Source organism: Acipenser ruthenus, chromosome 13 (genome assembly GCF_902713425.1).
Source record: "Acipenser ruthenus chromosome 13, fAciRut3.2 maternal haplotype, whole genome shotgun sequence".
Taxonomy (NCBI): domain Eukaryota; kingdom Metazoa; phylum Chordata; class Actinopteri; order Acipenseriformes; family Acipenseridae; genus Acipenser; species Acipenser ruthenus.
Window position 1 is genome coordinate 39489266 of NC_081201.1, and position 14339 is coordinate 39503604.

A 14339-nucleotide genomic window follows, 5' to 3' on the forward strand; every position below is an offset into this window, starting at 1 on the left:
TACCTTAAAGCTACAAAGAAACTCATTATTTAGTCATAGACATTTGTTTTTGCACCTCCGAACGTAATGGATAAGCAACAAAATAAGTTATTACTCATTTAAAGAAAATCACATTGCATGATGAAGATTGTTTTTTTCATTGCACATCAAGATAAGAGCTTATGTTGTACCTGATTGTACCTGCCATTGACATGCCTTTGGATCACACCAAGGTTACTCTGCACAGCCCAGTATTTAATAGCGCATTAGTACGAACAAGCTTTGGGCTGGACAGGGTGGTGGCATTTCCAGTGCACGGTGAAATTAGAATTCTCCTGCCATTGGCAGCAAAGTTTTAGTAATTCAATGATTGGACATCAATCATATATTGCAACACAGCAGAACATATCTGTAGTTACTTTAATAAAGAAACTCCATGCGAACTGGAACATTTACATCATATCAAGGGCCTAGTCAGTACAGCAAGTGAGTTTAAAACAATTATAAAAATGCACTTAAGACTTAAAAGTTTAAACTTTATAGTTTGCAGGTAAACTAATCTAGCTGAAAAAGGGACCCATGTGATACAGCCTGTGTTTCACATACTGACATAAATGTATTGTTGAAAATATCAAAGTGGAAAGATAAGGAAGCCAAGATGAGAAATATAAAAGAAATGTGCTTACACAGCAGATACCATCTATATTCAATATCGTCACATCTGCAGGTCTGCTGTTTTGAAAAGTCATTCTTAAGCAGCAACCCTGATACAGGTCTATTTACAAACATTTAGATAATAGAACATGTGTTTTCAGAAGAACTAGAGAAGGTTGTGACGTTGCAATGCATGTGTATTGTGACAGCACCACTTACCTATTCAATTAAACAGGGAAAAGGAAACAGTCCAAATGTTTGACTTTGTATGCATACTGACCATGAAAAGGTGTTCACACAATACATTCCCAGTTGAATGTATTAGCACGGGGCCCTGCTGGGTGCATTGCAGACTGCAGACACTCTTTGGGTTTGCAGTGGTTTGTAGCAGCCACGTCTTTTTTATATTTGCTCTTTGGATCTGCTGTAAATACATTCCTTAAGAGTTCTTGAATCTGATTCTTATGCCTCTAATGCTGATGTATGATTTACAATACAATACAATACAATACAATACAATACAATACAATACATCCAAAGGATCACAAAGCGCTTCACACAAAAAAAACAAAACAACCAATTAAAACCTGAAATGAAAACCAGTCTAATTTACATACAATGGTTTGTAACATGTATATTCATTCTGTGCCCTGAAGCCAGTGGCCTAATCCTGAAACCAGACTTCCTTCTTGTAGCACTTATTTGTTGTTCACACCCAACTGCACCATGTTCCCTAAATTGGCCCCAATGTGTTTTTCAGCCCCATGAAAGGACGGGGCGAGGGTTATTGCTACAGAAGCAAGAAGACAATCATTTTTGTGTTTGTTTGGTTGTTTTGTACAACATAAAAAGCATGTATGTCTCTGGCAATCACTGTGAGCTGTAATTAGACGTCCTGCATGTACTGTGTTTAAAAGTAACAGCAGGAGCTCATTTAAGACTGTAGTAATAGTTTGGAAACACGCCCCCTGTGAGTCTCATTGGAACAATTAAAGAATGGTGCTGGTGCCCTACATTCACCACTTTTGAGTGACAGCTGATTTTCTCCCAGTGACGTCTTCCAAAACTATGAGTCATATCAAAACTTCATTTTCCTGGGGACTTCCCATGGGAATTCCTTCCTTCCAAAGTGTCCATAGCATGCTGTATTTTGATAGATTGGTTTCTTCAGATCCAGGTCCCTGCAATTTGAAAAGTAAAATGCAATTATAATATATACAGTACTGAGACTCCTGGATGTGGAGGCACCATTTGGAGTATACACAGTATCTATTGAATTTGTCTTTAAAATCTTTGGATTTACCTGACAATGACACCAGGTCGGAGGTCAAAGTTCTTGTGTAGGATTTTCAGCAGCTCTTTTTCAGACTTGTCAGAGGATCCATACGTGAAGAGAGATATCGACAGCGGGGTGGCGACACCGATAGCATAGGAGACCTGCAAGTTAAACAAACCCAATATTAACAGTGACTGTGAGTCGCTTCAGATGAGATTGTAGCAGTTCTTTTACTGAAGTGACTCCAGCAGTGTTGAATGCACTGTGTTTAACACTTTGATGCCACTGATTATCTGAGAAAAGACACGCGAGGCTTGCTCAGAGCGATTGCAGACAGCTTAAAAAACAAATGGCAGGAAAAAGAATGTTGAAATGTCAGCTTGGTAATGATGTGTTTCTACCGCAACATTTGTATTTACAGGGTGGCGTGAGGAGATGGTGTAGTTGTGATGTAGGGAGGTCAGGACTTACTTGAACCAGGACTCTCCTGCACAGCTTGGCTTTAACCAGTGATTTGGCCACCCAGCGGGCTGCGTATGCGGCAGAGCGATCCACCTTGGTGTAATCTTTACCAGAGAAAGCACCGCCGCCATGGGCACCCCAACCCCCATACGTGTCCACGATGATCTTCCTCCCGGTAACACCAGCATCGCCCTGACAAATCACAAATAATACAGGCTATTAAATACATATATTCAGAGAGTTCCCTCCATTCTTTAATGAACTCCTGTTTTTTAACAGAAAAAATAAATCATGTTAATGTTACAAAATGAAAAACAAAACACACTGAGAATGCTAACTGAGAATGAGGACTTGAGATATATATATATATACAGTATATATATACTGTATATATCTTAGTTGTTTTGTTCTGGTTTTGTAAAATGAACAGAGTGTTTTACCTCTTTCAAAAAATAGGAGTTCATTAAAGACTGGAGGAAACGCTTTGAAAATACGGCTCTTGCTTATTAAATCCTTCTCTCTATAACAGAAAAAGTTGTCTAAAGAAGTCTATGACCTCTGTATTGCAGTCACAGTTATCCACAATCCAGTCTTGACAATGAGTTCTACCAGTCAGGACACAAGTCACCATAGCCCCATGACAGCATTTCAATGACTTCCAGGAGATCTCCTGGCTGCAGCTCACCTGGGGTCCTCCGATGACGAAGCGGCCACTGGGCTGCAGGTGGTAGATGGTCTCCTCATCCAGGTACTTTGCTGGGATGACCGCCTTGATCACTTTCTCCTTGAGGATCTTCTGCATGTCCTCCAGATTGATGCAGTCGTCGTGCTGCACGGAGACGACCACGGTGTGGACTCGCTCGGGGATCACCGCTCCCTTCTCCTGTCTGTACTGCACAGTCACCTGGACAGCAGCAGGGACACATCAGCACCGGTGCATTCGAGAGACATGCTGCATTTCGAGCAGTGCTACATAGGGATGTTAAGGGTCTCTAGCACTGGTCAGAAGAGATACTGATTTCACTTAGGACTGCACCAGGTCTGTTTGTTCTGGCTATTGCTATATAACCTATAAACTGCAATGATAAAAAAGACTTAAGTAGTACGTTTGGTACAAAACACTATGCTCTGTAATGCTGTTGTTAAAATCCAAATATCGCTCCACATTCACTTACAATTGTCTATATATTGTTTCCACCTATAGCTAGTTACTGTATTTAAATAAGGCAAAATGAAATAAACAAAGATAAGTCCTACTATTTTAGATCTGAAATACTTATTGCCTCAGTACTGTAGTTTTTTTTTTTTTTATTTAATTTTATTTTGTACAGTATCATGGCTTTCACAATTCACTGAACTGGAATTTGAGACACTGAGGAAGAGTGAGTGGCCAGGGTGCGAATTTCGAAGAACTCAGTACTGTTTTGCAGAGCATTGGGAACAAGCTGCTATGAAGGTTTCTGTTCCCAGTGAAAATGAACAGGTGGGGGAGTCAGTTTACAGCTGGTGCTGCCTGCTGAGGGGAGGGGTGAATTCCGCTTCACTCTTAAGTATCACTCCAGTATCACTTTGCAAGCAGTACCCAGACCAGCAGTTTTTCTTTTACTCACTGCACACTGCTGGCTGCTTTCACAGACCCCGTCTGGGACTGCCTTCCCTAAAATAACAGTAGGGAGTCCCAGAGATATGCAGAATAAAGCACACGCGTTTCATCTGCTATACTTCTTAATGAATACTGCATGCTCAGATTGTTGTTTTAATTGCTTGAATGTTCGGAAAGGGGCAGCTTAATGTAATACTTTCATAATTCCAAACCAAATTTGAAATGTGATTTCTCCAATATGTAGCAAGTAAAGCAACATTAGTCATCTTGAATGAAACAGGACAGTGCTGTTATGCACCAGTAGAATTTGATATTTAAGAAGACCCCTGTATAATACCTTAATTAGAGATATGTGCCGGTACTCTAATTGTGAAGCTGTACTCTGCAGAGTGCAAACAGCCTCCCCTTGTTCATGAGGCCTCTCTGCTGTGGCTCCTGGTTTACTGTGATGTCAGCTGGGAGAGTTACCTGAGTTTTGGAGTCAGGGCGGAGCCAAGGAAGGGTGCCATTGCGTCTCAGTTCTGACATTTTAGAATTCAGTTTGTGTGCCAGGACGATTGTCAGGGGCATGCATTCCTCTGTCTCATCTGTGGCGTAGCCAAACATTAAACCCTGCCATGGGGGGGGGGGGGGAAATAATAGAACTTAGATTTACAATGTCATACTTTTAAAATGAATAAATAACTCCTTGCACTAACTGTACTAATTGTTTTGTAAATATAAAACAGGTGTAAAATTATGGACATTAAAATGTTTACAAACACCTGACGAACACGCAAAAGGGAAACGTGCAAAACAAAGCTTTCCTGAAACTAAGAAAACTCTTCAGATTGCTGTCAAGATACAAGAGCTCTACCAGGGCTTTGTGTTGAAACTTCATTTAGAATAATGAATTGCTTAAAAAATACGAGTGCAGGACAGTGGATTCATCTCAATATGTAGTGTGCATGGTTCCATCCTCTCCCATTAGAGAAGTGTTCTTGGTGTTTGTGCTCATGCCCGTGTGAAGTGGCTAAGAAGCTCATAGCAGACTGGTGACGGCTGTGCTCTGGGTGCAGCTGGCTCATCATTACCTGATCTCCTGCTCCGATATCTTCCTCGTGTCTGTCCAGGTGGACCCCCTGTGCGATATCAGGGGACTGCTGCTCCAGAGCCACCAGCACATTGCAGGTCTTGTAGTCAAAGCCTGATGGGATCACAACACACACATTTTAATAAAGAAGAAAGCGTTCTACCTATAGGCGAGGATCAATTCATATATGAAAAAGCAATCCCAGCCTGAGGCTCTCTGTTCTCACCTTTTCCTGAATCGTCGTAGCCAATGTGTTTGATGGTGTCTCTCACCACTTTCTGGTAGTCCACATTAGCACGAGAGGTAATCTCTCCACAGAGCAGGACCATTCCTGTCTTACACACCGTCTCTGTCATGCACAGGTGAGAAGACATTAGGGTTAGGCACGGTTATGGTCAGGGTTTTATCCAAACTGCATCAAATCTCTTATACTATGAGAGACATTCTACACATGATATATTAACTTACAGCATGAACTTTTGTTTTTTAAGAATAAATTGTTGGATATTTTCAATTGTTTCACAGAAGCTGGTATGCACTGCAGATATATTAGAACTGATTCAGAGTAACTGGATCTTATTGTTTATGAAGGTTTCTGATTATGTGTGATGTTTCAATGCATACCTGCCATCCGTTTTCTCCATGAGTTCTCCAGCACTAACTGGGATTGGAGTGCATTGAGGATGCAAGCCTGTCGTTTTCTACTGTCCGTAACGTAAGAATGGCATCATTTTATCTGATGGAAGTTATTTCTTTTAGACGTGTATTGCTGATTCTTTGTGCAGAGTTACCTATCTGTATGGGTTTTTTTAATATAGGAATTTCAAATATCAACCTCTTGATTAGCATTGAAGGTTGCCACAGATTCTACTTGCTTAATAACCCTTAGCTTGAGGTCTTGGCTAATTACAGGTTTTCTTTCCTTGGCTAATTACAGGTTTTCTTTGCTGAAGGTATTTAAAGCAGGCAGTTGCAACTCAGATTACTTTAGGATTACATTTTGATTATGCCACAACTTTTAATAAGTAACACATTACAAAATAAGCAACCATTGTGAGATGCATAACTGGTGGTTTGGGTGGTTTTATGCAATGTCATCATAATTAGTTCATTTAAACAACAAACAACAAACTTGGACTCTGTACAATCTCACACCCACCACAAGCCACCTTTGCATCTGGGTCCTGCTTCAGGTGAGCATCCAGCACAGCATCACTGATCTGGTCACATATCTTGTCTAGGAAAAAAAGAGAGTCTGATTAGCAGTACTGGGACAGTACTGGCAGAGAAACAAAACCAGTAAGAAAGACGTCCTTCCTTCCTTACTGTACATGGGAGCCCTGGAAGCTATATGCTTCACAGGAGCACAAGCGCTGTTTAAAAAAGCATTCAGACAAATAAGTGTGGCTTTTGGCCATGCAACCTTCTTTTAATATGGAGAGTCTCAACGCTGCTGAAAGATAAAAGCAGAGCACAACAACAGTGCAGCACTCCCAGACCTTCTGTGACCTGCTGAGCTGAAACTGCTGATTACACACCGTGTACCGTACAGTAAACACACCCTGTCTGCCGGCCGTCATCGACTCTATTCATATCACCAGGGCACTGCGAGGTGGAGCAACTTTCAAATAGAATTGCATCAGAAAATAAAACAGCCCTGACAACCTGTAGGCTCTACTGCAGACTGACTTCTTACCTGGGATGTGCAGGAAATGTAAGCAGAAATCCTATACGATAACCTTACTATACGGGCAGCCATGCAATACAGTATTGATGTTATGCACTGATCCACTCAATTGTTAAATTAATACATTCAATTGTTACAATCGGTACAGTAAGAATATTCTTTTGTCATCTCCCCATTGGGCCACATTTATATCCAAGTTGTTTTATAGAAGGAAAAAAAAGGTATGTCAGTTTAAAATTAGTTTCACTTCGACCTGGCCTTCAGCACTGCATTAATCCGTCTCTTTCCCTCAGATAGTGGCAGTGTGGTATGTGCAGTTCCCACAGAAAGTATGCAGCTTCTCCTCCTGTTTATACAGCGTGGAAACGCTGCCTCGAGCGCTGATTGCACAATAATGAGAGAATGCAAACACTATATAGGTTATATGATGAAAAGTCTCAATAACGGCACAGCTTTTCTTTCTATTGAGAAATGATCAGAACACATTCAATGATTAGCGTTCAGTTCCCATCATATCATTTAGTGTTTAAACTCCCAAGTGTTATTATAGTGACACGCCTCTACACTGTGGGTGCATTAATGTGTCTCCAATCCCAGTCAATAAACAACGGAAGAGAAACGACAAACCATGAAAGTAAAGACAAATCTTATTGCCTTCTATAATTAATATTGCACACTTTTAATGACATGTATTTGAACATGCATTCATGTTTTTGTATTGGTTTTATAACTCAACTGATATTAATGAAAAAAAAACATCACTTAAGAAAGTTAGACAGTAGGAGCATTGGCAGAGAAGTTGTGTTAACACTGTGTGTGTGTGTGTGTGTGTGTGTGTGTGTGTGTGTGTGTGTGCAGCCTGGACTGCTGGAGGAAAACAATATTTAATCGTCAAACTAGCAATGGATCAGGGTCTACACTTCTAGTTACAATTTGATCAACTTTCCATGCTTGTAGCCAAGCCAAACAGGGGGGTGAACAGATTAGTAAAATAATCTTCCACTAACAACTATTTCCATCTCTGCCCCTCGACTCTTCTGGGAAAACACAGATATGTATAGAATACTGCTCTTGGGGGACAAGTGCTTAACAGCAGCGAGGCACGTGTCAGAAGGACAGACATTTTTTGTGGCAGCTGTGTGCAAGCAGTGTCACATTGCAGAAATCAGTGAGTGACGGGTACCCTTACTTTAACTTAATATCCTGACTCCGATAGCAACTGTTCTGCAATGTGTACAGAACAGATCAAACCCTTAGGTAGATATGCACAATGTCAAAATAAACAACTGCTGTGTGACAGCATGTACTGCAAAAGTCACAGCAGTACTGAAACGTGCTCTTAACCCATTAAAAACCCTGCTGTGCAAGTGGGAGATGCTTTGGCTAGGAATGACTGAACAGTGTGTGCCAAGTTCAGGGCTGCATGGGCCATGCTGACCACATCCACTTTAGATTTGGAGGACAGGTGCTGGAATTCTCATGTAATTTTCTTTACATGTGTTAGTTAGCACTATTGTTACCATTGTAGATAACATTATAAACCCGTACATTAGTGTAGTCCTGTATTCATGACTCTATAGTCAAAACACACAACACAATATAGATGACACAAGAGTGAAAGCTTGCAGTGGTTCCGTGGACCATGCAAACACCAGGCTTCAGCATGGAACTGGAGAGCATGTCTGTTATACATGATACAGAATCCCATCAAATACAATGAAGCCAATAGTTATTCACTCACCTGGATGTCCCTCCCCAACAGATTCTGAGGTGAACATGAATGCCCCATCGTCATGCTGGGAGTCAAATAACCCATCCACTGGACCATTCATTTTGAAAGGAATATCTATTCTGTATGAAGAGTAATAACAAAAGGCTGTCTACTGCAATGCAAACAGAAGTCTAGGCTGCTAGCTGTGCTGCAGAGTGTACCCTGGCTGCTTCTTACAGAACTTCAGGGCTCATTGCAAAGTCGCTCCTATATATGGACAAGTGAAAATACCCATCCATCATGTGAGCTGGTGGGAGAGCACATTTCTGAAAAGGGGTGGGGCTCACACTTTTGAAACTCAACCCCCCACCCCTGCCCTTTGGTGTTCAGAATTGCTATAGTGTTTTTAAGTTCATTTAACTAATACTATGATTGAGTTTCAGCAGTTGATTTTATTTCCAGTTGATTAAATCCCTACTGTATTTAAGGACAGGCGATAGCTTCCACCCCCCCCCCCCCCCCCCCCCGTCAGCTGTGATCCCTTTTCCCTGTTTCCAAGCTCTGTGATTGTATAGTAAGGGAGGAGGGATCAGGGACTGCTTTCTAGTGAAATGTTAGGACGGAATGTACCGTGAAATGATGCAATCAATGCATGTGTGTCTGTAGGAGCTGGTTTGCCATATAGAGCTGACTTCAGTGTTTGTCAATTTGAACATCTGCAAACATGTTGCGCATGAACATTGGAACATTTATTATCTGCCACACATTTAACTTTGTGGGGACTTTTAGAAATAAACATTCACATTTTAGGAGATTAATCTAATTTGAATTATAAAACTGAAGATCATTTATTTATTAATTTATTTTTTACACACACATGGTCTAAACTGACTTTTCTTGTACAGTAATCTTAATATTTAGCTGCTGTTGCCAGTCCTGTAATAGATCCACATGGCAGCTCAGGACTTGTGAGTCTGTCGTACAAACACACAGTGCTCCAGGCAGGGTGGCACAGCATCCATTCATCAGAGCAGCAGTGGGCATTCCTTCAGTAAAGTCCGGTATTAGTCTTGTTACACAGCATTTGCCTCTACTTGGTAATTTTCATTGTCAATCAGAACAAAGTCCTTTTAAAGCAGTAGCACTCCTCTCCTTATCTCCTTAACCATTGTATTCTCTATCTCTATATCCCTCTCATTTCCAATGACCCCAACATAGAAGAGTCGTGATGAAGAACGTGTGCATGTTGAGAAGAGTTTTAAGACATGGATAAAGAAAAAACCTGGGAATAATGGGATACTGCATATGGAATGTAATAACGGGATACTGCATATGGAATGTGGATATGGAATATAAATACTGCTTGTTCTTTCAAAAAACATACCGCTTTGAGTCAAGTTTGTGCTTGAAATTGTTTCAATGTCACAGAATTACCCAATCAGCTCTGGACAAATAAGTTTGTTTCCAAACAGGAACGCCTTTGTTTAGTTTGGCATCTTCACGTCTTAGCATGAAATATCTGTATTGGAAAGTCTGGGGATGGGATTTCGAACAACAAGTGGTAAATAAGTTACAAAGCGGGGAAACTACAACAAACCAATTCATTCCTGTTTCTGACAAGATAATTCAAGGTCATCTGAGGCAGTTAACTGTGAGTGTGTGTGTGTGAGTCAGAATAACACATAAATACAGCACAAGTTCCAAAACGATCCGTTTTAAAACATAGCCACTCTGTAAACTGGAATTTGAAAGCGCCATTGTTTACTGAAGGAGGTTATTTGAGAACTGTGGACTCTCAAAGAGAAATGTTGTAGAACCACAAAGACAATTCTGTCTTTATCAGGGTCTGCATGTGTCACTAATGGGATTTTTCTTCCATAGCTATCACAACGCTTTTTAAGAAGGATACAACATCCTGTTCAAGTCGATAACATTAAGAATGTATGAATACAGACATTCTACTGACTTCTCCCGGGCTTTCATTGACCTAGTATGGCCCAAATGGGGTTCTTTCAAAACTGCTCATTTGAGATCGTCATAGTGAATCGAAGAGATTATTTCACTGGCTACAGCCCCTTTAACAGACTTTCCTGGAGTTAGAAATAATCATCATGCTTGTTTAGTTTGTTTAATTTATTTTGCCATTTAGATGTGGATAAATTAGGCTCTTTAGTTATGGATTTACAGTAATTCACACAGAAAAATGTAGAATTGTTAAAAGACAAAACAAGTACACTGTATATGCTGGCAGTGTATCTACATATATCAGTATACATTTTTATATTTAAAAAGTCAGGTAAAGTCAAATATAAATACAATTTAGCTAACGAGTTGTCTAAGTGTAGCTTCAGAAGAGTGCAGAATTCTGAACCCACCTCAACCATGAAACAATGAGGTCAATGATTCTGTAATAAAAAAAAAAACATGTAAACACAATATACTGAATGCTGTTCGCACTGGCAATCTCAGTTCAAGGGTCGTTTTTACTGGAGCGAATTGTTCTAGAGCTAAATTAAGCACTTTATACACGCAGAAAAAAAAACATCCTAAATATCTTTCAATGTAAATATATATATATAGGGTATAACCTGATAAATATAGGAGTGAAAGCAATGTAAAAAAGCCATATTCTCGTTTTTTTCAGGTATCACTCAGGTGCTTACAGTTGCATGGTTTATTATGGATTCCCTTTTTAAAATGTTACATGGTAACTATGCACTGTCCTTTTGCAGGTTTTTCTTACCATGCTTTAAACATGCTTCACTACAATTCATAATGTTCAGGGGTGTGTTCAGCAAGCCAGTACATTCTTAAAGCAAGGTAGGTGGGGTGGAAATCCCAAAGGCTGATTGGCCAGTTTCCCAGACACTCCCCTGCCCGTGTCACTGCTGACTTGAACATGTGAAATCCACAACTTGGAATCTGTCCCAAAGTGTGTGTTTGAAAAGTAAGACTGCCTTCCCCAGGAGCCAAGTTAATGAGCAGTACTGCGCAGACACGCTGCCAGAGAGTGGGGCACATTGATCTGTATAGAGAAGGCAGCAATGGAATAGTGCTTCACACACTGCTGCTCTTACTGCGCTGCCCTCCTCCTTTGGAGACTGGGATGGGCACAGGAGTCTGCTCAGAAATAAATACATTATTCTCAAAAGGTGATTTATTGAGGAATTTTGTGAGCCCCTGAAAATAAATGTTGAAAAGGATCAAGCCCACAGACAGCAGTATACGTGTGTACAGCATGTACAGTATATGTAATTACACAAAACCCTTCGATCTCCCACTGATGAATCTTGGAACAGTCACTATCCTAATAATAAAGTAGCAGACCCTGCCGTCCTCATCAGCAGCTGGTTCGACCATCTTCCCAACCCTTCACCGCGGTATTCACTGTGGTAAGTTACTGCAGATTCGTTTCATGGGCTGGCATTTTCTCGCATGCATACCTCGAGAATTCATGCAGAATTTATAACAACACTGGAGCCGCAGGAGGAATTCATGATCTGCATCCACTGTCAACACAAATAGCGAACTGTTCATTCGAATCCTGGGAACAATGTGTTCACCAGTGGGGAAAGCGTGTGTTATCATTGGGGGTGTTAGATTGATGTGCACTGAAACACTACATTCTAAAGTTCTTTTTCTCAACGGTCTCAGAACTTTTCTACTGGCTACATATTCGTCAGACAGCATTGCTGTTTGTGTGTGGGTGTATTCAGCCTAAAGTCTTGTGCCACTTGGTCTATCCCTAAAAAACGCCTCTTTGTCGATGTTGTTATGGTGCCTTGAACAGTACTTGTCATCGTCGGTGCTTGGTTTCATTAAGCTGTGGGCCCTATACTCATTTTTTAAAAGACTAATTTATTTTCTCCACTGACTGGAGTTAACAAAACAATTCAATTTCTATTCTCCGTCATGCACATCCATTCACATGTTTCACTTTTCTTTTACATTAGGTCAAAGAAATGTGTGTTTGCAAGACGTGCTTTCAGATTGTCTTGCACTTCGTTGGTCATTTTACCTGGGGAGTGAAATTGTCCCCACCCCTGCAGACCTTCTTTCCTGTCAGTACCAGCAACCAGCTGCTTCCCCTAATGCCTGACCCCAAAGACACAGAGGAATGAAAGCGGGAGCACACTTCCTAAAGGCAAGGCAAAGAGAACTTTCTTGAACTTAGTTTAGAACCAGATGGTTTCAAATGCAATGAAAATACATGTTTGCTATAACATGCGTTTGTTTTTATTTTATTTAAATCATACATAGTGAATAAAAGTGTATGTACCTTTGTAATTTGTTTATTGTGGTATTCCAGTTCTTAAGGATTTATAACAAAGAATTTGAAGTTTATTAATTGTCTTTCGCATAAAATGTGAAGGAGTCTAAAATAAAATAGAAAGAAGTGTTTCCGGTTACTCACCTGCTAATGAAAACTTGTCCCGTCCTAAAAGGAAAACATCAGATCTCCAAGGACTGTGGTGACCTAGCAGATCCTAACAGATAACCAGGGGAATAGGAACTGAACCATCCTTAGGCAGCAAGGAAACAAACGTGTCCTTTTCCTTCAGATACTCATGCAAATACATAAACAGAAGAATACGCCATTGATGGTTTAGTTCACTGTTAATGTGTATTTATTGGATTGGTTTCTTGAAATACTGCAGACTAGATTATCAGTGTTATTGTACTTCCATTCGCACAATTTTTGTCTGAAAGGGAAAAACATGAATTACAATCAGTGCCAGTCACAGAAACCACAGTTTTTAAGTCACTGCTGTAAAGAAAAGGTGGTCCACCATCCCTGTGGGCAGCTCTGATTACAATTTCAAAATGAATACAAAAAAAAACAACTTGGTAACTGTATTAGGTGTGTTTTCACTATCCTGCAAATGAGCACTTGGAGTATAGCTTTGAGGTTCCAGCCCTGTATGTATGTATGTGTGTGTATATATATATATATATATATATATATATATATATAAAATAGACGAAGACTCTTGTAGTCGAAACGTGTCGTGGATGTGGATGCAGCAGTTTTTATATATTTTTTTTTAATGTTTGTTTAATAAAAATGAAATGAATATTGAACTTCTGAGTAGTGTGGATCATTAAGAATAATCACAAAGTGTGCAACCATGTTTTGGCTCTACAGTCCTAAACCAAAAGGAAATAAGGTTTGTTTGACCATTCCCAGCTGGTTGGCGTGAATCGACAGAGATTGTTTTGGATTGTTTGTATATTTATATGTGGCATCAGATTTGAGCTAAACAGGGTCTTCAATCATGTATCTAAAATAAAACGACACTTCCAGTGGTAGAATTGGAAATTGGGATTGACATTTGCAGGGTAGTTTGTCGACTTTCCAAAGAGTTGCGGTACAGAGCCAGTGCAAGCCAGCTAGAAAACCAGACAAAAATAACAAAAATATCTTTAAATACCATATGCTATCCACCTCTACCTTGTGCAGTGTCCCTTTGAACGTTTAATGAATGCATTCATGTTTTAAGGATAAACGTTTGCTTTTTGCTAATTACCAGCACCACCGCTGGGGGTATACAGTGCAAGAACATGTGTGGCTCTAACCCATTCCAAACCAGACTGTGTTCCAGCCAGCTCCCTGGATGTACTGAGCACCTGCAGAGGGTTCAGAACAACTCTTACAGATCTTTTTGGAACCAGGCTCAAGGCATGGAGAAAAAGAACTGCACTGTGAATGCAGTGCCAGCAGTGGAAGCTGCAGCAAAGGAAAGACAACTCCGCTGCCAAGAACATGTTATGTTCTCGGTCATTAAACAGGGTCAGGGCTACAGCGGCAGGTTGCACGTTCTGCTCGTGTTGGGTTTTGCTGAAGCGCTGGCACAGCGGTTACAATCAAGTCAAGGTCTGTAGTGATCAGAAGTC

At 40.4% G+C, this 14339-nt stretch overlaps 1 protein-coding gene across 1 annotated transcript; it reads right to left on the bottom strand.

Annotated features, from left to right (window-relative positions):
* Positions 1-385: 385 nt before the first annotated feature.
* LOC117418252 (S-adenosylmethionine synthase) lies at positions 386-8699 on the bottom strand. Its single transcript, XM_034031084.3, has 9 exons — positions 8475-8699; positions 6206-6283; positions 5273-5395; positions 5048-5160; positions 4443-4586; positions 3057-3275; positions 2381-2563; positions 1937-2070; positions 386-1814 (listed from the first exon to the last, which is right to left on the bottom strand). Exons 1-9 carry the CDS (start codon positions 8563-8565, stop codon positions 1712-1714), a joined length of 1188 nt encoding a protein of 395 aa, XP_033886975.3. The 5' UTR covers positions 8566-8699; the 3' UTR covers positions 386-1711.
* Between the last annotated feature and the right edge of the window lie 5640 nt (positions 8700-14339).

Excerpts from the sequence above, each read along its gene's own strand:
- LOC117418252 (XM_034031084.3), bottom strand. The coding sequence starts at position 8,565 with ATGAATGGTCCAGTGGATGGGTTATTTGACTCCCAGCATGACGATGGG. Across the intron at positions 5,396-6,205 it reads AGATGCAAAGGTGGCTTGTG|AGACGGTGTGTAAGACAGGA; the intron begins GTGGGTGTGAGA and ends TGTGCATGACAG. Across the intron at positions 3,276-4,442 it reads GCCCTGACTCCAAAACTCAG|GTGACTGTGCAGTACAGACA; the intron begins GTAACTCTCCCA and ends GCTGCTGTCCAG.